The sequence below is a fragment of the Bolinopsis microptera genome, chromosome 13, assembly GCF_026151205.1.
Source record: "Bolinopsis microptera isolate Bmic1 chromosome 13, MBARI_Bmic_1.0, whole genome shotgun sequence".
Lineage (NCBI taxonomy): Eukaryota > Metazoa > Ctenophora > Tentaculata > Lobata > Bolinopsidae > Bolinopsis > Bolinopsis microptera.
The window spans coordinates 517,240-544,904 of NC_087084.1; the positions used below are offsets into that span (position 1 = coordinate 517,240).

Consider the following 27,665-nt stretch of genomic DNA (forward strand, 5'->3'; position numbering starts at 1 on the left):
TATACACCACGTGTCACGTGTCACACCACGTGTCACGTGTCACACCACGTGTCACGTGTCACACCACGTGTCACACCACGTGTCACGTGTCACGCCACGTGTCACACCACGTGTCACGTGTCACGCCACGTGTCACACCACGTGTCACGTGTCACGCCACGTGTCACACCACGTGTCAAGTGTCACACCACGTGTCACGTGTCACACCACGTGTCACGCCACGTGTAACACCACGTGTCACACTTTAATAGTTGGGGTTCCCAACTAAGTGCTCTGATTTGGAACCCAATAACTTTACTGCTTTACTGCTTTACTGCTTTACTGCTTTACTGCTTTACTGCTTTACTGCTTTACTGCTTTACTGCTTTACTGCTTTACTGCTTTACTGCTTTACTGCTTTACTGCTTTACTGCTTTACTGCTTTACTGCTTTACTGCTTTACTGCTTTACTGCTTTACTGCTTTACTGCTTTACTGGACCACTCTCAACCGTTTGTACGGTAAAAATAGGTTTATTAAAGTATTTTAATTTCATATTCCCTATCGTTTCCAGTAGAAAGTTAACCTACTTATAATAAAATCTAGCTACTGTGTGTAGTACTGCATGTGTTCAGGGACCCTTACCACGTGATGCCCATATAAGGAAATGTAAAGTTGTTACTTTATAGTTTTACTGAACATTTTGTCGGCTGTAAATACTTTTACAGTGAGTTTTTATCTCTGTAATTACATTCAAGTATCGAAATTATGAAATATTCGTATTATTTCTCAACTAGAAAAAATTAGTAAAATATTACTGGGCCGCGCTCAGCCTGTCATTCCGCCGAATTTCTATTTATGAACATAATAGCCTGAGGTCCCCAGGTAAGTAAAATAATATTCATTATATTCAATGTTTATCAAGAAATTTGACTGTTTTATAGTGCATTGCTCTCCATATTGATAATGTAATGATAATGTAATGCGAATTCACGGTGGCTATATATTGCGTCTCGTAACAATAATACTAGTATGATTATTACTATGATGAATTAATAGTACGTAATACCGGATGCTCTATAGGCAATTGCTTTTTGTTGATATCCTGTTCGTAAAAATGCTTATGTACAGCTTAACAATCGAATTGTTTCAATCCGAGTACCTGATCATGATGGACATTAATTGGTCTCTGGGCAAAATCTCCATCCAATCTGTCAAATTTGTGTTCATAAATTTTCATATTTGCAAATGGGACAGAAATTGGAAAATATGAATTTTCGTTTTGTTAAGCTTTCTGCTATGAGCTTCCTCCGACCAAAATTTTCTGTACGTTGCATACCTCTCTCGTGCACGCGATCAAAAGGTGTTGCAGCGTGTACTGTCAAACCGAAATCAAACCAGCACCTCAATCGTGTCATATGCCATTTAATTTTATAGTTGACTGGCTAATTGGTTGCGGGTAAGAAATTCGGTGTAAAATTTCGGGCCTGGAAGATAATGGGGCAATATTATTTTAAAACTTTCTTCCGGATTTTGACTTCCAGTACCTCAATTTGTTGTAGCGCCGCGCGATGCACTACTACTACTAGTAGTGTACTGGGCCGTGCCGCGCATTTTCTGATCTCGCAACCACGTATGCAGATCGGCGAGATGCGAAGGATTGACATCGTGAATCAACTCAATTTGGTTTCATACCATCATCATGATCAATTAAGCAATTTAACGAATGCTTGCAGAGGGAATGGCACGTAAAATGAGGATATCAACCTTGGTATACAACAGGTACATTGCTAGGAGATAATGAGTTTGGAACTTGGAACACCTCGCTCAAGGGACCCATCAGAAACAAATTAGGTTTGGGCAGAAATTAGGCTTGCAGTGCAATTGACCACGCCCTTTTGTGACATTTAAATAAAAATAACTCTACTTCTGATTGGACTAGTAAGAAGTTTGATTTTACCATTAAAATGTTTAGAATCATCACATTTGCTTTTATATTAGGGGAGTAGAGCATGAATTCAGTTTTTGAGTTGACTGGCCATGCCTAGTTTACGAAAATAATAACATTAAACAAGGTAAATTTGCATGTTAAAACGTTAATTGGGAACCTATTAATTGTGAAATCTTAAATGTAAATTCGGACGTATATAGTACCAGTTCGACCAAAAAGTTGGCAAAATAAAATTGTTTGTCTAATGTTCCAATAATTCAAAGTCAAATGCATTGTTGCTAAAATCACTACTTCTGACTTTCTGATTGATATAAATTCCTTTCTAATGATTTAAACACTGGTGAATCTCTCATTTGCTTAGTGTAATATTAGTTAGCTGTTAACTAGAGTAAGTTATATCACACGTTAGTGTTATCGAATGTTTTGTCTAATGTGTCAGCTGTTTTCCACAGGTCCATAACCTTGAGATGTTTGAGAAGATCGTCCAGTTTAGACTCCGGTAACCTGGACCAGTGGTCCAGCAGAGCCTGGCCAGGGTCTGGGTAATCCTGAGAAAAGGAGGCGATCTGGGAGTTCTCGTAGCCGAGTCTCTGTGCTAGCTCCTTCCACTCCTCTCCCAGCAGCTTAACATGAGGCATTGTTCTGCGGAGTGAGTTCTCAGAGTAGGGACTGAGTGGACGAGGGACCACACCTTCCACAGGGGGCATTGCCCCGGACCAAGTGTCCAGCCGTCCCGGCCTCTCAACGTCCATAATGGTCTGGAGGTGGAACTCTCTAGAAGCTGAGTTTCTCTGTTGCTCCAGAAGAGAGTGCTTTCTGTCTAGTAAGATAGGTCTATCAGGAGCATCCACAGCTACCTCCCTGTAAACTGGCTCCTTAGTAGGACGCGGGAACCCCTTCCTCCTCTCCGGAGACATGCCTGGGTTTCTAGCCGGGAGGGCGGGGGGACTCCCTGTTTCAGAAGGTACTGGTTTTGAGGGTTCCACCAGCTTTGAGGGGATGGTATCAAGGTCATATTTGGATGGTGAGGTTAGACTCATCAAACTACCGTTTAGGGACTTAGGTTGGTAGAGAGGTCTCTTGGACCTGGCAGCTACAGGAGCAGCTGGAGAAGCAGCTGGAGAAGCAGCTACAAGAGCAGCTAGAAGCAGCTACAGCAGGGGTTATAACTGGCACATCAGGAGCCTCGTTACGAGGGACTGATTTAGGACTGCTTCCTGATGTGGAGCCAGGTAGAGGGCTCCCTCGGATCGGACTCCCAGGAGCGGAGCTGTTGGGATCCAGAGGGCTGGAGAACTTGAACCTGCCGTGGTTCTGTCTGGAGAGCACTACGAATGTGGTGCCTATATGGTAGGGGTCGTACAAGTTGTCTCCACGGAGGGTGATGTCTGGGTGAGGGTCCCTGTCGGGCAGTGGAGGAGGGGTTAGAAGCTGCTCCTCCCGCTTGGGACGGTTGTTGGTGTCCGTAATCACGTGATTAGTAGTCAGGTTGGGGTCACATTCAGGTTCATACACCTCCTCATAAGAACTGGGAGCCTGGTTTTGCACGGGCACGAAGTGGGAGTGGAGCTCTGGAACCTCGGTTAAAGACAACACCTCCAACTCTAGCTGGTCAGTGATGGGGACCCCCTCATCTCCAGGAAGTTCCAGAGTCTGTGTAGACAGATACAGCATCTCCGGTTGTGGAGATGAGTCCCTCTCAGATGGTAGCGGGGACAAGTCCCTCTCAGATGGTAGCGGGGACAAGTCCCTCTCAGATGGTAGCGGGGACAAGTCCCTCTCAGATGGTAGCGGGGACAAATCCCTCTCAGCATTATAAAAGTGCTCTTGTTTAGCTGGGTGGTAAACTTGTGGTAGTTCAGTAGTAGAGGTGGTTTTATCGTTTTGCCCAGTGGGAGATTGGGGAGAAGAGTGGTATCGGGCCCGGTAGTAAGGGGACTTGTCAGGGTAATAAGGGGACTTGGGCCGGTCTTCTGCCTCTCTTAAACTGAAACAGAAGTCAGGTTAGTGTTTCTTAACCTGATTATTGTTTTGATATATTGGAGTGCTCACTTTCAGCCCAATTTCTACTCCATTTTCATAACTAGAGGTAGAAAGTAACTCATATTCATTACGAGAGTGTTCACTGTTCATTATGATCTATCAACACGTTTTGACGGAGTTTCTGAAAATCTACATTTTTCTGTTTCACATCAGCAAGTGGAGGGGGAAGTGTTCCGTCTGATTTGCTAGGTTCTGATTTTAAACAAGGACTATCACTTGTCGTAGATTTGGGTTTCTGTAAAGTTCTCCTACAACGGATCATTTATTTATTCATTCAGTTTAGCTCTTTTTTTTCAATTATGAATACCTTCACAGACTATTTGCTGGAATAAATTTCGTATCAATACATATCTATATCACTATATATTTAATAAGTAACTAATAATAACTAAATTTACATAATTATAAGCTAATTACTAGGTATAACACTCAATAAGTTAATTAATTAGTTACCTTATACCAACTGTATCCTCCTCACAGTCCCTTATAACACTGTTAACCTCCTTCTTCAGTGCCTCCAGACGAGCAGCTAATCTCTCCATTTCCCGCTCTGAGGGTGACTTAGAGCGGTATGAGGGAGACAGGGGGGACTCGTAATCTGGGGGTAATTAGTGGTAATTAGTGGTAATTAGAGCAGCTAATCTCTCCATTTCCCTTTCTGAGGGGGACTTAGAGCGGTACGAGGGGGACAGGGGGGACTCGTAATCTGGGGGTAATTAGTGGTAATTAGTGGTAATTAGTGGTAATTAGTGGTAATTAGAGCAGCTAATCTCTCCATTTCCCGCTCTGAGGGTGACTTAGAGCGGTACGAGGGGGACAGGGGGGACTCGTAATCTGGGGGTAATTAGTGGTAATTAGTGGTAATTAGTGGTGATTAGTGGTAATTAGAGCAGCTAATCTCTCCATTTCCCGTTCTGAGGGGGACTTAGAGCGGTACGAGGGGGACAGGGGGGACTCGTAATCTGGGGTAATTAGCGGTAAGTAGGGGTAATTAGTGGTAATTAGTGGTAATTAGTGGTAATTAGAGCAGCTAATCTCTCCATTTCCCGTTCTGAGGGGGACTTAGAGCGGTACGAGGGGGACAGGGGGGACTCGTAATCTGGGGTAATTAGTGGTAATTAGTGGTAATTAGTGGTAATTAGTGGTAATTAGTGGTAATTAGTGGTAATTAGTGGTAATTAGTGGTAATTAGTGGTAATTAGTGGTAATTAGTGGTAATTAGTGGTAATTAGTGGTAATTAGTAAAACTAACACTAACAGTAGTGTCTAAATAAAGTAAACTTAACAGATTACATTGAACCTTACTACTACTAGTAAACTTACTGTTACTTTTTTGTTGGGGTGCTCTAGCAGGGGGATCTGGTTGAGACTGCAACTTCAACAATTCTGCAAATCAATTTAAATAATCTATCAATAACTTATTTATTCGATCAATTGTTTCCTTAAATCAAAAGAAACAGTTAGAGTAAAAAACGAAAATATGCAAACAAAATCACCCATCAACATTGGTATGACGGGTTTGATTTAAAGTACAGGGAACAATTACCCTGAGGTACGAGGTTATTTCCACACTTTCCAGATCTTTTGCAGATACGTATCTCTATCTCCGGGGACGAATCTGCGGAAACTTGAAGTGACTGTCAGTAGTTGAGTGGGTAACTTGAAGTGACTGTCAGTAGTTGAGTGGGTAACTTGAAGTGACTGTCAGTAGTTGAGTGGGTAACTTGAAGTGACTGTCAGTAGTTGAGTGGGTAACTTGAAGTGACTGTCAGTAGTTGAGTGGGTAACTTGAAGTGACTGTCAGTAGTTGAGTGGGTAACTTGAAGTGACTGTCAGTAGTTGAGTGGGTAACTTGAAGTGACTGTCAGTAGTTGAGTGGGTAACTTGAAGTGACTGTCAGTAGTTGAGTGGGTAACTTGAAGTGACTGTCAGTAGTTGAGTGGGTAACTTGAAGTGACTGTCAGTAGTTGAGTGGGTAACTTGAAGTGACTGTCAGTAGTTGAGTGGGTAACTTGAAGTGACTGTCAGTAGTTGAGTGGGTAACTTGAAGTGACTGTCAGTAGTTGAGTGGGTAACTTGAAGTGACTGTCAGTAGTTGAGTGGGTAACTTGAAGTGACTGTCAGTAGTTGAGTGGGTAACTTGAAGTGACTGTCAGTAGTTGAGTGGGTAACTTGAAGTGACTGTCAGTAGTTGAGTGGGTAACTTGAAGTGACTGTCAGTAGTTGAGTGGGTAACTTGAAGTGACTGTCAGTAGTTGAGTGGGTAACTTGAAGTGACTGTCAGTAGTTGAGTGGGTAACTTGAAGTGACTGTCAGTAGTTGAGTGGGTAACTTGAAGTGACTGTCAGTAGTTGAGTGGGTAACTTGAAGTGACTGTCAGTAGTTGAGTGGGTAACTTGAAGTGACTGTCAGTAGTTGAGTGGGTAACTTGAAGTGACTGTCAGTAGTTGAGTGGGTAACTTGAAGTGACTGTCAGTAGTTGAGTGGGTAACTTGAAGTGACTGTCAGTAGTTGAGTGGGTAACTTGAAGTGACTGTCAGTAGTTGAGTGGGTAACTTGAAGTGACTGTCAGTAGTTGAGTGGGTAACTTGAAGTGACTGTCAGTAGTTGAGTGGGTAACTTGAAGTGACTGTCAGTAGTTGAGTGGGTAACTTGAAGTGACTGTCAGTAGTTGAGTGGGTAACTTGAAGTGACTGTCAGTAGTTGAGTGGGTAACTTGAAGTGACTGTCAGTAGTTGAGTGGGTAACTTGAAGTGACTGTCAGTAGTTGAGTGGGTAACTTGAAGTGACTGTCAGTAGTTGAGTGGGTAACTTGAAGTGACTGTCAGTAGTTGAGTGGGTAACTTGAAGTGACTGTCAGTAGTTGAGTGGGTAACTTGAAGTGACTGTCAGTAGTTGAGTGGGTAACTTGAAGTGACTGTCAGTAGTTGAGTGGGTAACTTGAAGTGACTGTCAGTAGTTGAGTGGGTAACTTGAAGTGACTGTCAGTAGTTGAGTGGGTAACTTGAAGTGACTGTCAGTAGTTGAGTGGGTAACTTGAAGTGACTGTCAGTAGTTGAGTGGGTAACTTGAAGTGACTGTCAGTAGTTGAGTGGGTAACTTGAAGTGACTGTCAGTAGTTGAGTGGGTAACTTGAAGTGACTGTCAGTAGTTGAGTGGGTAACTTGAAGTGACTGTCAGTAGTTGAGTGGGTAACTTGAAGTGACTGTCAGTAGTTGAGTGGGTAACTTGAAGTGACTGTCAGTAGTTGAGTGGGTAACTTGAAGTGACTGTCAGTAATTGAGTGGGTAACTTGAAGTGACTGTCAGTAGTTGAGTGGGTAACTTGAAGTGACTGTCAGTAGTTGAGTGGGTAACTTGAAGTGACTGTCAGTAGTTGAGTGGGTAACTTGAAGTGACTGTCAGTAGTTGAGTGGGTAACTTGAAGTGACTGTCAGTAGTTGAGTGGGTAACTTGAAGTGACTGTCAGTAGTTGAGTGGGTAACTTGAAGTGACTGTCAGTAGTTGAGTGGGTAACTTGAAGTGACTGTCAGTAGTTGAGTGGGTAACTTGAAGTGACTGTCAGTAGTTGAGTGGGTAACTTGAAGTGACTGTCAGTAGTTGAGTGGGTAACTTGAAGTGACTGTCAGTAGTTGAGTGGGTAACTTGAAGTGACTGTCAGTAGTTGAGTGGGTAACTTGAAGTGACTGTCAGTAGTTGAGTGGGTAACTTGAAGTGACTGTCAGTAGTTGAGTGGGTAACTTGAAGTGACTGTCAGTAGTTGAGTGGGTAACTTGAAGTGACTGTCAGTAGTTGAGTGGGTAACTTGAAGTGACTGTCAGTAGTTGAGTGGGTAACTTGAAGTGACTGTCAGTAGTTGAGTGGGTAACTTGAAGTGACTGTCAGTAGTTGAGTGGGTAACTTGAAGTGACTGTCAGTAGTTGAGTGGGTAACTTGAAGTGACTGTCAGTAGTTGAGTGGGTAACTTGAAGTGACTGTCAGTAGTTGAGTGGGTAACTTGAAGTGACTGTCAGTAGTTGAGTGGGTAACTTGAAGTGACTGTCAGTAGTTGAGTGGGTAACTTGAAGTGACTGTCAGTAGTTGAGTGGGTAACTTGAAGTGACTGTCAGTAGTTGAGTGGGTAACTTGAAGTGACTGTCAGTAGTTGAGTGGGTAACTTGAAGTGACTGTCAGTAGTTGAGTGGGTAACTTGAAGTGACTGTCAGTAGTTGAGTGGGTAACTTGAAGTGACTGTCAGTAGTTGAGTGGGTAACTTGAAGTGACTGTCAGTAGTTGAGTGGGTAACTTGAAGTGACTGTCAGTAGTTGAGTGGGTAACTTGAAGTGACTGTCAGTAGTTGAGTGGGTAACTTGAAGTGACTGTCAGTAGTTGAGTGGGTAACTTGAAGTGACTGTCAGTAGTTGAGTGGGTAACTTGAAGTGACTGTCAGTAGTTGAGTGGGTAACTTGAAGTGACTGTCAGTAGTTGAGTGGGTAACTTGAAGTGACTGTCAGTAGTTGAGTGGGTAACTTGAAGTGACTGTCAGTAGTTGAGTGGGTAACTTGAAGTGACTGTCAGTAGTTGAGTGGGTAACTTGAAGTGACTGTCAGTAGTTGAGTGGGTAACTTGAAGTGACTGTCAGTAGTTGAGTGGGTAACTTGAAGTGACTGTCAGTAGTTGAGTGGGTAACTTGAAGTGACTGTCAGTAGTTGAGTGGGTAACTTGAAGTGACTGTCAGTAGTTGAGTGGGTAACTTGAAGTGACTGTCAGTAGTTGAGTGGGTAACTTGAAGTGACTGTCAGTAGTTGAGTGGGTAACTTGAAGTGACTGTCAGTAGTTGAGTGGGTAACTTGAAGTGACTGTCAGTAGTTGAGTGGGTAACTTGAAGTGACTGTCAGTAGTTGAGTGGGTAACTTGAAGTGACTGTCAGTAGTTGAGTGGGTAACTTGAAGTGACTGTCAGTAGTTGAGTGGGTAACTTGAAGTGACTGTCAGTAGTTGAGTGGGTAACTTGAAGTGACTGTCAGTAGTTGAGTGGGTAACTTGAAGTGACTGTCAGTAGTTGAGTGGGTAACTTGAAGTGACTGTCAGTAGTTGAGTGGGTAACTTGAAGTGACTGTCAGTAGTTGAGTGGGTAACTTGAAGTGACTGTCAGTAGTTGAGTGGGTAACTTGAAGTGACTGTCAGTAGTTGAGTGGGTAACTTGAAGTGACTGTCAGTAGTTGAGTGGGTAACTTGAAGTGACTGTCAGTAGTTGAGTGGGTAACTTGAAGTGACTGTCAGTAGTTGAGTGGGTAACTTGAAGTGACTGTCAGTAGTTGAGTGGGTAACTTGAAGTGACTGTCAGTAGTTGAGTGGGTAACTTGAAGTGACTGTCAGTAGTTGAGTGGGTAACTTGAAGTGACTGTCAGTAGTTGAGTGGGTAACTTGAAGTGACTGTCAGTAGTTGAGTGGGTAACTTGAAGTGACTGTCAGTAGTTGAGTGGGTAACTTGAAGTGACTGTCAGTAGTTGAGTGGGTAACTTGAAGTGACTGTCAGTAGTTGAGTGGGTAACTTGAAGTGACTGTCAGTAGTTGAGTGGGTAACTTGAAGTGACTGTCAGTAGTTGAGTGGGTAACTTGAAGTGACTGTCAGTAGTTGAGTGGGTAACTTGAAGTGACTGTCAGTAGTTGAGTGGGTAACTTGAAGTGACTGTCAGTAGTTGAGTGGGTAACTTGAAGTGACTGTCAGTAGTTGAGTGGGTAACTTGAAGTGACTGTCAGTAGTTGAGTGGGTAACTTGAAGTGACTGTCAGTAGTTGAGTGGGTAACTTGAAGTGACTGTCAGTAGTTGAGTGGGTAACTTGAAGTGACTGTCAGTAGTTGAGTGGGTAACTTGAAGTGACTGTCAGTAGTTGAGTGGGTAACTTGAAGTGACTGTCAGTAGTTGAGTGGGTAACTTGAAGTGACTGTCAGTAGTTGAGTGGGTAACTTGAAGTGACTGTCAGTAGTTGAGTGGGTAACTTGAAGTGACTGTCAGTAGTTGAGTGGGTAACTTGAAGTGACTGTCAGTAGTTGAGTGGGTAACTTGAAGTGACTGTCAGTAGTTGAGTGGGTAACTTGAAGTGACTGTCAGTAGTTGAGTGGGTAACTTGAAGTGACTGTCAGTAGTTGAGTGGGTAACTTGAAGTGACTGTCAGTAGTTGAGTGGGTAACTTGAAGTGACTGTCAGTAGTTGAGTGGGTAACTTGAAGTGACTGTCAGTAGTTGAGTGGGTAACTTGAAGTGACTGTCAGTAGTTGAGTGGGTAACTTGAAGTGACTGTCAGTAGTTGAGTGGGTAACTTGAAGTGACTGTCAGTAGTTGAGTGGGTAACTTGAAGTGACTGTCAGTAGTTGAGTGGGTAACTTGAAGTGACTGTCAGTAGTTGAGTGGGTAACTTGAAGTGACTGTCAGTAGTTGAGTGGGTAACTTGAAGTGACTGTCAGTAGTTGAGTGGGTAACTTGAAGTGACTGTCAGTAGTTGAGTGGGTAACTTGAAGTGACTGTCAGTAGTTGAGTGGGTAACTTGAAGTGACTGTCAGTAGTTGAGTGGGTAACTTGAAGTGACTGTCAGTAGTTGAGTGGGTAACTTGAAGTGACTGTCAGTAGTTGAGTGGGTAACTTGAAGTGACTGTCAGTAGTTGAGTGGGTAACTTGAAGTGACTGTCAGTAGTTGAGTGGGTAACTTGAAGTGACTGTCAGTAGTTGAGTGGGTAACTTGAAGTGACTGTCAGTAGTTGAGTGGGTAACTTGAAGTGACTGTCAGTAGTTGAGTGGGTAACTTGAAGTGACTGTCAGTAGTTGAGTGGGTAACTTGAAGTGACTGTCAGTAGTTGAGTGGGTAACTTGAAGTGACTGTCAGTAGTTGAGTGGGTAACTTGAAGTGACTGTCAGTAGTTGAGTGGGTAACTTGAAGTGACTGTCAGTAGTTGAGTGGGTAACTTGAAGTGACTGTCAGTAGTTGAGTGGGTAACTTGAAGTGACTGTCAGTAGTTGAGTGGGTAACTTGAAGTGACTGTCAGTAGTTGAGTGGGTAACTTGAAGTGACTGTCAGTAGTTGAGTGGGTAACTTGAAGTGACTGTCAGTAGTTGAGTGGGTAACTTGAAGTGACTGTCAGTAGTTGAGTGGGTAACTTGAAGTGACTGTCAGTAGTTGAGTGGGTAACTTGAAGTGACTGTCAGTAGTTGAGTGGGTAACTTGAAGTGACTGTCAGTAGTTGAGTGGGTAACTTGAAGTGACTGTCAGTAGTTGAGTGGGTAACTTGAAGTGACTGTCAGTAGTTGAGTGGGTAACTTGAAGTGACTGTCAGTAGTTGAGTGGGTAACTTGAAGTGACTGTCAGTAGTTGAGTGGGTAACTTGAAGTGACTGTCAGTAGTTGAGTGGGTAACTTGAAGTGACTGTCAGTAGTTGAGTGGGTAACTTGAAGTGACTGTCAGTAGTTGAGTGGGTAACTTGAAGTGACTGTCAGTAGTTGAGTGGGTAACTTGAAGTGACTGTCAGTAGTTGAGTGGGTAACTTGAAGTGACTGTCAGTAGTTGAGTGGGTAACTTGAAGTGACTGTCAGTAGTTGAGTGGGTAACTTGAAGTGACTGTCAGTAGTTGAGTGGGTAACTTGAAGTGACTGTCAGTAGTTGAGTGGGTAACTTGAAGTGACTGTCAGTAGTTGAGTGGGTAACTTGAAGTGACTGTCAGTAGTTGAGTGGGTAACTTGAAGTGACTGTCAGTAGTTGAGTGGGTAACTTGAAGTGACTGTCAGTAGTTGAGTGGGTAACTTGAAGTGACTGTCAGTAGTTGAGTGGGTAACTTGAAGTGACTGTCAGTAGTTGAGTGGGTAACTTGAAGTGACTGTCAGTAGTTGAGTGGGTAACTTGAAGTGACTGTCAGTAGTTGAGTGGGTAACTTGAAGTGACTGTCAGTAGTTGAGTGGGTAACTTGAAGTGACTGTCAGTAGTTGAGTGGGTAACTTGAAGTGACTGTCAGTAGTTGAGTGGGTAACTTGAAGTGACTGTCAGTAGTTGAGTGGGTAACTTGAAGTGACTGTCAGTAGTTGAGTGGGTAACTTGAAGTGACTGTCAGTAGTTGAGTGGGTAACTTGAAGTGACTGTCAGTAGTTGAGTGGGTAACTTGAAGTGACTGTCAGTAGTTGAGTGGGTAACTTGAAGTGACTGTCAGTAGTTGAGTGGGTAACTTGAAGTGACTGTCAGTAGTTGAGTGGGTAACTTGAAGTGACTGTCAGTAGTTGAGTGGGTAACTTGAAGTGACTGTCAGTAGTTGAGTGGGTAACTTGAAGTGACTGTCAGTAGTTGAGTGGGTAACTTGAAGTGACTGTCAGTAGTTGAGTGGGTAACTTGAAGTGACTGTCAGTAGTTGAGTGGGTAACTTGAAGTGACTGTCAGTAGTTGAGTGGGTAACTTGAAGTGACTGTCAGTAGTTGAGTGGGTAACTTGAAGTGACTGTCAGTAGTTGAGTGGGTAACTTGAAGTGACTGTCAGTAGTTGAGTGGGTAACTTGAAGTGACTGTCAGTAGTTGAGTGGGTAACTTGAAGTGACTGTCAGTAGTTGAGTGGGTAACTTGAAGTGACTGTCAGTAGTTGAGTGGGTAACTTGAAGTGACTGTCAGTAGTTGAGTGGGTAACTTGAAGTGACTGTCAGTAGTTGAGTGGGTAACTTGAAGTGACTGTCAGTAGTTGAGTGGGTAACTTGAAGTGACTGTCAGTAGTTGAGTGGGTAACTTGAAGTGACTGTCAGTAGTTGAGTGGGTAACTTGAAGTGACTGTCAGTAGTTGAGTGGGTAACTTGAAGTGACTGTCAGTAGTTGAGTGGGTAACTTGAAGTGACTGTCAGTAGTTGAGTGGGTAACTTGAAGTGACTGTCAGTAGTTGAGTGGGTAACTTGAAGTGACTGTCAGTAGTTGAGTGGGTAACTTGAAGTGACTGTCAGTAGTTGAGTGGGTAACTTGAAGTGACTGTCAGTAGTTGAGTGGGTAACTTGAAGTGACTGTCAGTAGTTGAGTGGGTAACTTGAAGTGACTGTCAGTAGTTGAGTGGGTAACTTGAAGTGACTGTCAGTAGTTGAGTGGGTAACTTGAAGTGACTGTCAGTAGTTGAGTGGGTAACTTGAAGTGACTGTCAGTAGTTGAGTGGGTAACTTGAAGTGACTGTCAGTAGTTGAGTGGGTAACTTGAAGTGACTGTCAGTAGTTGAGTGGGTAACTTGAAGTGACTGTCAGTAGTTGAGTGGGTAACTTGAAGTGACTGTCAGTAGTTGAGTGGGTAACTTGAAGTGACTGTCAGTAGTTGAGTGGGTAACTTGAAGTGACTGTCAGTAGTTGAGTGGGTAACTTGAAGTGACTGTCAGTAGTTGAGTGGGTAACTTGAAGTGACTGTCAGTAGTTGAGTGGGTAACTTGAAGTGACTGTCAGTAGTTGAGTGGGTAACTTGAAGTGACTGTCAGTAGTTGAGTGGGTAACTTGAAGTGACTGTCAGTAGTTGAGTGGGTAACTTGAAGTGACTGTCAGTAGTTGAGTGGGTAACTTGAAGTGACTGTCAGTAGTTGAGTGGGTAACTTGAAGTGACTGTCGGTAGTTGAGTGGGTAACTTGAAGTGACTGTCAGTAGTTGAGTGGGTAACTTGAAGTGACTGTCAGTAGTTGAGTGGGTAACTTGAAGTGACTGTCAGTAGTTGAGTGGGTAACTTGAAGTGACTGTCAGTAGTTGAGTGGGTAACTTGAAGTGACTGTCAGTAGTTGAGTGGGTAACTTGAAGTGACTGTCAGTAGTTGAGTGGGTAACTTGAAGTGACTGTCAGTAGTTGAGTGGGTAACTTGAAGTGACTGTCAGTAGTTGAGTGGGTAACTTGAAGTGACTGTCGGTAGTTGAGTGGGTAACTTGAAGTGACTGTCGGTAGTTGAGTGGGTAACTTGAAGTGACTGTCAGTAAATGAGTAGGTAACTTGAAGTGACTGTCAGTAGTTGAGTGGGTAACTTGAAGTGACTGTCAGTAGTTGAGTGGGTAACTTGAAGTGACTGTCAGTAGTTGAGTGGGTAACTTGAAGTGACTGTCAGTAGTTGAGTGGGTAACTTGAAGTGACTGTCAGTAGTTGAGTGGGTAACTTGAAGTGACTGTCAGTAGTTGAGTGGGTAACTTGAAGTGACTGTCAGTAGTTGAGTGGGTAACTTGAAGTGACTGTCAGTAGTTGAGTGGGTAACTTGAAGTGACTGTCAGTAGTTGAGTGGGTAACTTGAAGTGACTGTCAGTAGTTGAGTGGGTAACTTGAAGTGACTGTCAGTAGTTGAGTGGGTAACTTGAAGTGACTGTCAGTAGTTGAGTGGGTAACTTGAAGTGACTGTCAGTAGTTGAGTGGGTAACTTGAAGTGACTGTCAGTAGTTGAGTGGGTAACTTGAAGTGACTGTCAGTAGTTGAGTGGGTAACTTGAAGTGACTGTCAGTAGTTGAGTGGGTAACTTGAAGTGACTGTCAGTAGTTGAGTGGGTAACTTGAAGTGACTGTCAGTAGTTGAGTGGGTAACTTGAAGTGACTGTCAGTAGTTGAGTGGGTAACTTGAAGTGACTGTCAGTAGTTGAGTGGGTAACTTGAAGTGACTGTCAGTAGTTGAGTGGGTAACTTGAAGTGACTGTCAGTAGTTGAGTGGGTAACTTGAAGTGACTGTCAGTAGTTGAGTGGGTAACTTGAATAGAGTATTAAGGCTTCAGATAGCGGTTATGGGCATATATCAGTGAATGTGTATTAAGTATGTCAGTAAGAGTAATAAGTGACGTAGTAGTAGGTGGTATTGAAATTCATATGAAGGAATAAACGTCAGTAGTTGATGGTACTGAAGTGACATCATAGTGGGACTTGAAGTGACTCATAAGTGGAACTTAACTGTCATATTGAGGGTTTAATGCTGCTAGAGAAATTAAGGACTGCAGAGTAGTTAATAAGTGAGATTGAATGGACAAGTACTGCAGTGTAGTGGTAACTTGAAATGCTGCTTTACTTGAGATGACTGTCAAAGTGGAACTTAGACTGGTATTGCAGTGTACTTGAGTATGTCAGAGTGGGGTGACGAATGACACGGTGAGTGGTAACTTGAAGTGACTCAGTGTTGGTACTGAGTAGGCAGATGTGGGCGAGACTCGGGGCTGAGTGGAGTGGGGAACTGAAGTGATGTCATCAGAATAGCATTATGCTGTCATAGTGGCTACACTTGAAGTGCCATGTTGATGTTACCGAAGCGTATAGGAATGAACAATACGTCAGTATTGAGCCCTGTACTCACCTGAGTGACTTTTCTCGTTAGAGCTGGTAACTGAGATGAGTGTCCTGTATCTGTGTAATCTTGAGTTGACCTCAATAAATTGAGTGGAAATCTCAATGCCGTCAGTTGCCTCTGAAGTCGGTAACTAAGTGACCGTGCGTAGTCAGTGGTCTAGAATCTGTACATATTATGTAACTTAAGTGACAGCAATTGAGTGGACTAACCAATACTCAGTATAGAGTGGGCAACTTGAAACGTGACTGACAGTAATGGAACCGAATGACGTCACAGTGATGGGTACACTAGTGACACAAAACAACCGATCAGAACACAGTATTCACACACGTGAAACAAAACAACCAATCAGAACACAGTATTCACACACGTGACACAAAACAACCAATCAGAACACACCAATAGAGACATGTATTTTGTTAGGAGCTGTGTGAGAACAGCACAACAATCTCCTCCTAGAGTTGGTTAGTTTGTTCTGGAGGTTGTGAGTGCGAGTTAGCAGTCTGTTAGTTCTACAGTTAATTATAACCCGGTCCAGTCTCTCTAGGAACTCTGCGTGACCACATCTCTCAGTAGTATTGTAGTTGTGGGACATTGTTAGACCTTGTGTTTGAGAGGTCAGTTCGGAGCGGAATACCAGTAATCTCTCTCTCTTTGAAAGGGTCCTCACTAAACAGGGCGCCCTATGATGGACAAAAGAAAAACAAGGAGAATAATAAGAATATATGCGTGTGTAATTTCTTAGCATGTTTATAAACTCTTACACTGTACGTTTAAATATTCTAGAGTCGACTTATTAAGAGGCAGAGCATTATGGATGTAAAAACTATCTCGATAAATCAGAATACATCATAATCCATACATAATACATAATACATATGGAGGACATCAACATGCAGTTCAAGGAAAGCTCCCGGTAAAAGCCACTGTGCAGTGTCACACTAGTATCACTACTAGAACAGATACTATACTGTACTATACTGAAATATGTATCACTCCTACGGATCTCTCTGTACTACCTTATCGGACCTTATTTGGACGGACATTAAATGAACGGACATAATTATGAACGGAAATTAATATGAACGCTAGAAGGCATTCAAAACCATCAAAAATCCGAATTTTTTCATTTTTTTAAACTTTTTTTTATTTCAGCAAATGATTTTTAAATCCATTTTTTATACAGTAAATAAGAAAAGCAGTCGTTAAGCAGTAAAAATGTTAAATTATGTGCAAATGATCAGTGTCTAATATCACATATCATCTTCATCAAATGGGTTTTCGTGCTTGAAAAAGTCCATGCTTAAAGCATCAGTGATTTCTAGCTTTATGGAAACTTCTTTTATCTAACTACCCCGGTCCTGCATTTCATTGTTAACTTTTAGTTTTACAAGCCATTCGGCGTGTAAAACAAATAAGTTCCGATAAGGTCCAAATAAGGTCCGATAAGGTATACTGAAATATGCGACATCAATACTGCAGAATAGTATGGCAAAATTATCAAAAACTATCAATAGAAAGGTTAACAATGAATATAGGTACTAGAGTGTAGTTAGAGTTAAGAGTCATAAGACAAAGCATAACTTCATTACACCACACACATTATGAGATTATGGCAAAGTATGGAGATCCTATAACGTATTACAATCTTACGAAATTGTGGCAGATATGTATACAGGTATGTGAAAGGAATTTAAACACGAGTATATAGTATAATATATAGAATCGGCATTTCAGCCTGAGACATAACCCTTCCTATCTGCGCTTTAAGAAGCAACAAGATACAGGGCACACATTGAGAGATTGAGGCGTATTTGCACACATTGAGGCGAATTTGCACACATTGAGGCGTATTTGCACACATTGAGGTGTATTTGCACACATTGAGGCGTATTTGCACACATTGAGGCGAATTTGCACACATTGAGGCGTATTTGCACACATTGAGGCGTATTTGCACACATTGAGGCGTATTTGCACACATTGAGGCGTATTTGCACACATTGAGGTGTATTTGCACACATTGAGGCGTATTTGCACACATTGAGGTGTATTTGCACACATTGAGGTGTATTTGCACACATTGAGGCGTACTTGCACACATTGAGGCGTATTTGAAACCCTCGTGACACAAATCTGAAATCAACCAATCAGAACACATCATCCTACCTATAATTTAATGTTAATCCTGTGTAATCCTGTGTAAATCCTGTGTAATCCACGTGACACAAACCAACCAATCAGAGCCAAGTATTCACACCATGTGACACAATTCACAAACCAAACAATCAGAACACAGTATTCACACCACGTGACACAAACGAACCAATCAGAACACAGTATTAATAACAAAGTAACCAATCAGAACACAGCAAATAAACTCACGCCCACTGGGTGTTCTGCCCCTAGCTGGTAGACGGACAGGTGGATCTGGTGGAGGGGGTTCTGGAGCTGCCGTGTGTTCTGTAGGTCCACTTCCTACTTCTACTGTAGGTAACCTTCCTGAGATTAAATCTACATAATGGTAGGGAAAATACGTGGGTGTAATGTACTAAACACTAAGCAAACGGTAAGAGATTAGCACATGTAACCATAGAAACTGCACATGTAACCATAGCAACTGCACATGTAACCATAGCAACTGCACATGTAACCATAGTAACTGCACATGTTACCATAATAACTGCATATGTAACCATAGTAACTGCACATGTAACCATAGTAACTGCACATGTAATCATAGTAACTGCATATATAACCATAGTAACTGCACATGTAACCATAGTAACTGCATATATAACCATAGTAACTGCACTTGTAACCATAGTAACTGCACATGTAACCATAGTAACTGCACATGTAACCATAGTAACTGCACATGTAACCATAGTAACTGCACATGTAACCATAGTAACTGCACATGTAACCATAGTAACTGCACATGTAACCATAGTAACTGCACTTGTAACCATAGTAACTGCACTTGTAACCATAGTAACTAACCATCCAGTTCATCTGGAGCAGATGGTCTTGTCCTCCTTCTAGACGGTCGTTCCTCATTTTTAGGTCGCACTCTTCGGGACGGAGGTTCCGGCTTCTCCTCCTCCTCCTTGTCAGGATGTCTTGTATCTCTGCCTCGTCTCTCAGCTTCTTCTGGTTTCTGTTCCTTTTTCCGGTCGTAAGTTTTTTGTCGAATGGCGTCCATCCGCCCTGAGAGTTAGTAACGATGGTTAGAATATTAAAATTAAGATTGGGCTAATTTCATTTTCGATTTCATAACCCCGATCTATAGAATCCTTACCGAACAGATTTTTAGTGTAACCATGGTAACATTACCTTATATGGTAGTGTCAACATGGAGATAATATGGTTACAGTTGAGATATAATACCTGATCCGATCTTATCAGATAAGAACGCTACAATTGCTCCGTACAACACATCAGGTTCAGCTGACTGGGCAGGGGCAGAGGAGACATTACCCACCACTTCTACCTCTACTTCTACTTCTACTTCTACTTCTACTTCTACTTCCATCACTTCAGACACTTGCTGCAGACCTCTTCTGTTCTAGATACACCAATACAGTAGTACAGGCTCAAGAAACAACTACAAGGTCAAGTGTATATATATATAAAAAGCGGTTGTGTATATATATAATATATATATAACAACCGCTTTTTTATTGTGTAGAAGTTTAGCAAGTTTTACAAGGTAACGTTACGGTTTCAGATGATTTGGAAAGTTAGTTTCGAATTGAAGGTTACACCAAGCTCAATAAACAAGTAACATTTACAACACAATGCGAAACAAACTACACATGAAAGACGCTGAATAAGAGGGCGGCAGTGAGTTCACATATTTGACCCACTCTGAAGGCACAATAAGTGTAGTTGATATGATGATGAGATTATTACAATGTGGTATGTAGTGTTGTTATAAGCTCCTATCCTATATGTGATTGATATTCTTTAATTGTTTGGAATTCAATAATCTGTCTCAGATTTTCGTTTCTAATAACATGTGATGTCAGAAGTAGCAATACCATATATGGTATTGTTAACATAGTAACCCTACCATGTAAGGTCAGGTTAGGGCTGTAACCATGGTAACATTACCTTATATGGTAGCGTTACAATGTATAGCTTTAATAGGTACTCAGTGTAACTAATAATCGAATACCTACGTGATGTTAGAACAATACTGACAGTTATACAGTTCTAACATTACTGTCTATCATATGTTTAACTCCATTGCTTATTAATTTCACTAAATTATGAAATCAGTTGATCAAACTGCTTCAATCTGACGTACATTTAGGTCCAATCTTTGCGATGTCTTACAGTATAACAAGCTTAATTTTCAAATCTTTATTTTAAATATTTGAGTCACGTGGTGTAATTAAACCAATCAGAGCACAGTATTTAAATATGGTGCTCTGATTGGTTAGTTTACTTACGTTTCCTCTCAACGCTCTTGTCCCTCCGGCCCCTCCTCCTCTCCTCACTCTGGTCCCGTCTAGGTAACCTCTGGGGAGGGGAGGGTTGCTCTGGTTCTCTGGATACTGCACCTGCTCTGGGTGCTGCTCCTGCTGCACCTGTTCTGGGTGCTGACTCAACAGGTCTTACTGTGTCAGCTTCTATCATTGGGAGGTGTTCTAATTGGTCTCGTTCTGGGGAGATACAGGTTACAGGTTACCATGGTAATATTACCTTAGATAATGTTACCATATAAGGCAGTGTAAGTGATATAAACTACTGATTTACCTGTAGGCTCAGGTAGAGTTAACCTCTTGCTACGTTTATTAATCTGAGACTCCCTCTCTCCTCCTTTCGCTTTCTTGTGCGGAATATCTATCTCGCACCTTGGGAGATGTAATGTTGCTATGGTAACACTACCATATAAGGTGATGTTGCTATGGTAACACTACCATATAAGGTAATGTTGTTAAGGTAATACTACCATATAAGGTAATGTTGCTATGGTAACACTACCATATTATAAGGTAATTTTGAGTGATTAGAATAGTTAAACATGCGGTTTGCAGTCGAGTGTGCCGATTTCTCAAAATTTTACGTTGCTTTTAGTGGATGATATGTTACAATAAGATATGAGGAGTAGAACAGAGAGAGAGAGAAGATATGAGCATAGTTTTATATTTTAATATTTAGCACAGTAAAAGAAATCAGTTTAGAAGTCGAGTCGGATCAAGCCGTTTTTTAAAGAGAAAATATCTTCATCCAAGAAAAAAGAAATAGCTATTTTTATAGAGAAAAACATGCACATCCTTCCTAACGAAAAGGCATCTGTACATAAATTTCTGAGAAAGAAGAAAGCGGTAATTTCAAATTCCCCGTTTCAAAACCCACCATTTCCTATACGGGAAATACAAATACCCCAAATCTCGTTCATCGTCTTCTTCAATATCTTCACTAGTAAAAATATTATTTCCATATAAGGCAATGTTGATTAACAATTTATAACATGGTAGCAAAACCATATAAGGCAATGTTGGAGTTATCATAATCATAATTACTAATATGTTTGTACTGTTGGTACTTGGTAGCGTTATTATTCGCTCCTCTGTATACAGTATGCACTATTCAGTATGCACTATTCAGTATGCACTATACAGTATGCACTATACAGTATGCATTATGCACATACGCAATTATATTAAAAACTAAACTTAATGCACTTACTCAAGGATAAATACCATAACGTTCAGCTAACTACTGATTATCCCTAACAAGGCACTCTGGATTACATTTTATTAACAGCTTTAGTGTCACCATGGCAACAATACCATATAAGGTAATTTTACGAAGGTAATGTTCGAGTAATGTCAGCGGTGGAGACATGATCCCTTGTTTAGAACTTTTATTTAATAATAATTTATTTAATAATAAGGTAATGTTACGAAGGTAACACTACCATATTAGGTAATATTAGCATGCTAACACTAAAACTGTCAGACCTCTTGTTCGTTTTAGGAGCGCATGGCAGCCTTGTGAAGTTTACTCATTATCTATAATCTGGCAGCTGGCTCATGTTTTACCCTATCGGCCTGTGAATACATAGTTATTTTGCAAACTTTCGTGTTTTAACTTAATTAATTTCTTTTTTCTCTTGTTCTTTTTGCGTGAACTCATCGATATAATATGCGTGGTGTATGTTTGGTGGCCATTGCATGGTACTATAAACTTGAAAATTTTAGCTGCATTTCATCTCATCTCATTCCATTATTTTCATAATTCATAAATATCATATGATTTGATTATTAATTGACTGGATTGGTAATTTATTTTATTGATGATTAACTTGATTAGTAATTAATTGTGGGGTTATATCTGATTTCGGGTGGGCCCATGCTTGTACAGGAGTTGCATCTGCACTCGATATCAAGTCATTTGATTACATACATTTTAAGTATTTTGCATAATAAACTAGCTTGCAAATCCACACTTTCTCCCAAAGTACATATATTTTGTAGTTTATTCCATTGTGTTATTTGTATGTAATTGATCGATTTAAAAGATTTCAATACAAAATTTAAAAACAAATACTCTTAAACCCAGAGGTTTAATGTTAGCTAACCTCTTAAACCCAGACATTATTAGCTAACCTCTTAAACCCGGACATTATAAGCTAACCTCTTAAACCCGGACATTATTAGCTAACCTCTTAAACCCGGACACTATTAGCTAACTTCTTAAACCCGGACACTATTAACTAACCTCTTAAACCCGGACATTATAAGCTAACCTCTTAAACCCGGACATTATTAGCTAACCTCTTAAACCCGGACACTATTAGCTAACCTCTTAAACCCGGACACTATTAACTAACCTCTTAAACCCGGACATTATAAGCTAACCTCTTAAACCCGGACATTATTAGCTAACCTCTTAAACCCGGACACTATTAGCTAACCTCTTAAACCCGGACACTATTAGCTAACTTCTTAAACCCGGACACTATTAACTAACCTCTTAAACCCGGACATTATTAGCTAACCTCTTAAACCCGGACATTATAAGCTAACCTCTTAAACCCGGACATTATTAGCTAACCTCTTAAACCCGGACACTATTAGCTAACTTCTTAAACCTGGACACTATTAGCTAACCTCTTAAACCCGGACATTATTAGCTAACCTCTTAAACCCGGACACTATTAGCTAACCTCTTAAACCCGGACATTATTAGCTAACCTCTTAAACCCGGACACTATTAGCTAACTTCTTAAACCCGGACACTATTAACTAACCTCTTAAACCCGGACATTATTAGCTAACCTCTTAAACCCGGACATTATAAGCTAACCTCTTAAACCCGGACACTATTAGCTAACCTCTTAAACCCGGACATTATTAGCTAACCTCTTAAACCCGGACACTATTAGCTAACCTTTTAAACCCGGACACTATTAGCTAACCTCTTAAACCCGGACACTATTAGCTAACCTCTTAAACCCGGACACTATTAGCTAACCTCTTAAACCCGGACATTATTAACTAACCTCTTAAACCCGGACATTATTAGCTAACCTCTTAAACCCGGACATTATTAGCTAACTTCTTAAACCTGGACACTATTAGCTAACCTCTTAAACCCGGACATTATTAGCTAACCTCTTAAACCCGGACATTATTAGCTTACCTCTTAAACCCGGACATTATTAACTAACCTCTTAAACCCGGACATTATTAACTAACCTCTTAAACCCGGACACTATTAACTAACCTCTTAAACCCGGACATTATTAGCTAACCTCTTAAACCCGGACACTATTAGCTAACCTCTTAAACCCGGACATTATTAACTAACCTCTTAAACCTGGACACTATTAGCTAACCTCTTAAACTCGGACACTATTAGCTAACCTCTTAAACCCGGACATTATTAGCTTACCTCTTAAACCCGGACATTATTAGCTAACCTCTTAAACCCGGACATTATTAGCTAACCTCTTAAACCCGGACACTATTAGCTAACCTCTTAAACCCGGACATTATTAGCTAACCTCTTAAACCCGGACATTATTAACTAACCTCTTAAACCCGGGCACTATTAGCTAACCTCTTAAGCCCGGACACTATTAGCTAACCTCTTAAACCCGGACACTATTAGCTAACCTCTTAAACCCGGACACTATTAGCTAACCTCTTAAACCCGGACACTATTAGCTAACCTCTTAAACCCGGACATTATTAACTAACCTCTTAAACCCGGACACTATTAGCTAACCTCTTAAACCCGGACACTATTAGCTAACCTCTTAAACCCGGACACTATTAGCTAACCTCTTAAACCCGGACACTATTAGCTAACCTCTTAAACCCGGACATTATTGACTAACTTCTTAAACCCGGGCACTATTAACTAACCTCTTAAACCCGGACACTATTAGCTAACCTCTTAAACCTGGACATTATTAGCTAACCTCTTAAACCCGGACACTATTAGCTAACCTCTTAAACCCGGACACTATTAGCTAACCTCTTAAACCCGGACACTATTAGCTAACCTCTTAAACCCGGACATTATTAGCTAACCTCTTAAACCCGGACACTATTAGCTAACCTCTTAAACCCGGACACTATTAGCTAACCTCTTAAACCCGGACATTATTAACTAACCTCTTAAACCTGGACACTATTAGCTAACCTCTTAAACCTGGACATTATTAGCTAACCTCTTAAACCCGGACACTATTAGCTAACCTCTTAAGCCCGGACACTATTAGCTAACCTCTTAAACCCGGACATTATTAGCTAACCTCTTAAACCCAGACATTATTAGCTAACCTCTTAAACCCGGACACTATTAGCTAACCTCTTAAACCCGGACACTATTAGCTAACCTCTTAAACCCGGACACTATTAGCTAACCTCTTAAACCCGGACATTATTGACTAACCTCTTAAACCCGGACACTATTAACTAACCTCTTAAACCCGGACACTATTAGCTAACCTCTTAAACCTGGACATTATTAGCTAACCTCTTAAACCCGGACACTATTAGCTAACCTCTTAAGCCCGGACACTATTAGCTAACCTCTTAAACCCGGACATTATTAGCTAACCTCTTAAACCCGGACACTATTATCTAACCTCTGAAACCCGGACATTATTAACTAACCTCTTAAACCCGGACATTATTAACTAACCTCTTAAACCCGGACACTATTAGCTAACTTCTTAAACCCGGACATTATTAGCTAACCTCTTAAACCCGGACATTATTAGCTAACCTCTTAAACCCGGACATTATTAGCTAACTTCTTAAACCTGGACACTATTAGCTAACCTCTTAAACCCGGACATTATTAGCTAACCTCTTAAACCCGGACATTATTAGCTTACCTCTTAAACCCGGACATTATTAACTAACCTCTTAAACCCGGACATTATTAACTAACCTCTTAAACCCGGACACTACTAACTAACCTCTTAAACCCGGACATTATTAGCTAACCTCTTAAACCCGGACACTATTAGCTAACCTCTTAAACCCGGACATTATTAACTAACCTCTTAAACCTGGACACTATTAGCTAACCTCTTAAACTCGGACACTATTAGCTAACCTCTTAAACCCGGACATTATTAGCTTACCTCTTAAACCCGGACATTATTAGCTAACCTCTTAAACCCGGACATTATTAGCTAACCTCTTAAACCCGGACACTATTAGCTAACCTCTTAAACCCGGACATTATTAGCTAACCTCTTAAACCCGGACATTATTAACTAACCTCTTAAACCCGGGCACTATTAGCTAACCTCTTAAGCCCGGACACTATTAGCTAACCTCTTAAACCCGGACACTATTAGCTAACCTCTTAAACCCGGACACTATTAGCTAACCTCTTAAACCCGGACACTATTAGCTAACCTCTTAAACCCGGACATTATTAACTAACCTCTTAAACCCGGACACTATTAGCTAACCTCTTAAACCCGGACACTATTAGCTAACCTCTTAAACCCGGACACTATTAGCTAACCTCTTAAACCCGGACACTATTAGCTAACCTCTTAAACCCGGACATTATTGACTAACTTCTTAAACCCGGACACTATTAACTAACCTCTTAAACCCGGACACTATTAGCTAACCTCTTAAACCTGGACATTATTAGCTAACCTCTTAAACCCGGACACTATTAGCTAACCTCTTAAACCCGGACACTATTAGCTAACCTCTTAAACCCGGACACTATTAGCTAACCTCTTAAACCCGGACATTATTAGCTAACCTCTTAAACCCGGACACTATTAGCTAACCTCTTAAACCCGGACACTATTAGCTAACCTCTTAAACCCGGACATTATTAACTAACCTCTTAAACCTGGACACTATTAGCTAACCTCTTAAACCTGGACATTATTAGCTAACCTCTTAAACCCGGACACTATTAGCTAACCTCTTAAGCCCGGACACTATTAGCTAACCTCTTAAACCCGGACATTATTAGCTAACCTCTTAAACCCAGACATTATTAGCTAACCTCTTAAACCCGGACACTATTAGCTAACCTCTTAAACCCGGACACTATTAGCTAACCTCTTAAACCCGGACACTATTAGCTAACCTCTTAAACCCGGACATTATTGACTAACCTCTTAAACCCGGACACTATTAACTAACCTCTTAAACCCGGACACTATTAGCTAACCTCTTAAACCTGGACATTATTAGCTAACCTCTTAAACCCGGACACTATTAGCTAACCTCTTAAGCCCGGACACTATTAGCTAACCTCTTAAACCCGGACATTATTAGCTAACCTCTTAAACCCGGACACTATTATCTAACCTCTGAAACCCGGACATTATTAACTAACCTCTTAAACCCGGACATTATTAACTAACCTCTTAAACCCGGACACTATTAGCTAACTTCTTAAACCCGGACATTATTAGCTAACCTCTTAAACCCGGACATTATTAGCTAACCTCTTAAACCCGGACATTATTAACTAACCTCTTAAACCCGGACATTATTAACTAACCTCTTAAACCCGGACACTACAGATGGGATATCAACCCTCGTCTTAACTTTGGAAGTTTCCTCATTCTTCTGTTTTATTGCTTTTAGTCCATCTAGTGTTTCTTTGTTGCCGTGTACTATACCTGGTATATACACAAGATGGTTAACAGTGACACTACCATATAAGGTAATGCTACCATGGTAACACTATCATAATAATAAGGTAATGCTACCATGGTAACACTACCATATAAGGTAATGCTACCCTGGTAACACTACCATATAAGGTAATGTGCAGATAACTTACAGCCAGTAACTGACCCTTACAGCCAGTAACTGACCCTTACAGCCAGTAACTGACCCTTACAGCCAGTAACTGACCCTTACAGCCAGTAACTGACCCTTTGATAGCGGTTTAAGTAAACTCCCCCCCCCCCCCCCCCCCCTTAAAGTAAACTCACCTCGTATATCATCTAGTATCTTGCTGATATCACCTTTAGAATCAGATCTCTTAACTTCACCCATTGTAGAACATTACCATGTTAACACACACTCTCACTTCATCCTACCTAACTGTAGTTACAAGTTAGATGTGGCAATATCACCATGGTAACACCACCATATTAGGTAATATCACCATGGTAACACTACCATATAAGGCAATATTACCATGTTAAAACTACCATACAAGGCAATATTACCATGGTAACAGTACCATAAAAACAGTTCCATAAAAACCATATTACCACGGTAATACTTTCCGTTATCGTCGTTAATTTCGTGAAAATAAAAGAGCTCCGCAATTAATTTTTAAATTTGTAAAACAAACTTATATGTTGAAGCTTTTACACTCGTGTGTTAGACGTGTGTTGCACGAGTGTGGGTTCTTTTGCGATAGTCAAAACGCGACAACTAGCGCTGGATAGCGACAACTAGCGCTGGCCAGCGCTGGCCAGCGCTAAGCGATAGCCAGCGCAAAATTTTTGCGATATTACTCGTCAGCTAGCGCTAGCTAGCGCTAGCCAGCGCTGGCCAGCGCAATGTATCAAAATCATATACTTGCGATATTACTATATACTTGCGATATTACTATTAGAATAGAAATTCGGTGGAATGACAGGCTGAGCGCCGCCCAGTAAGTTGAGCTCCGCCCAGCTAGTAGTAGTAAGCCAACGCTAACGATTGTAAATGTAAATGTAGGTTTATAACCGTACCTTTAGTTTTACAAATATTTGCTCACCGAGTTGGACTTGGATTTGAAAAAATATTTCCAATTTTACGAGTATCACCCGTTAAGCTGACAAGAAATATTGCAAATATATTGCGCTGGTCAGTCAGCGTCAGCTGACGATTAATAATTTCGCAAATATTTGATTTTGAGTTATTGGCATTGCGCTGGCTAGCGCTAGCTGACGAATAATATTA

At 41.2% G+C, this 27,665-nt stretch overlaps 1 protein-coding gene across 1 annotated transcript; it reads right to left on the bottom strand.

The window, feature by feature from the left end:
• Positions 1-1,990: 1,990 nt before the first annotated feature.
• LOC134825410 (serine/arginine repetitive matrix protein 1-like) lies at positions 1,991-26,826 on the bottom strand. Its single transcript, XM_063837587.1, has 11 exons — positions 26,702-26,826; positions 26,263-26,383; positions 20,611-20,673; positions 20,008-20,105; positions 19,701-19,913; positions 18,247-18,453; positions 17,629-17,745; positions 5,519-5,590; positions 5,296-5,358; positions 4,426-4,570; positions 1,991-3,916 (listed from the first exon to the last, which is right to left on the bottom strand). The coding sequence occupies exons 1-11, from the start codon at positions 26,763-26,765 to the stop codon at positions 2,989-2,991; spliced, it is 2,091 nt and encodes a 696-aa protein (XP_063693657.1). The 5' UTR covers positions 26,766-26,826; the 3' UTR covers positions 1,991-2,988.
• Between the last annotated feature and the right edge of the window lie 839 nt (positions 26,827-27,665).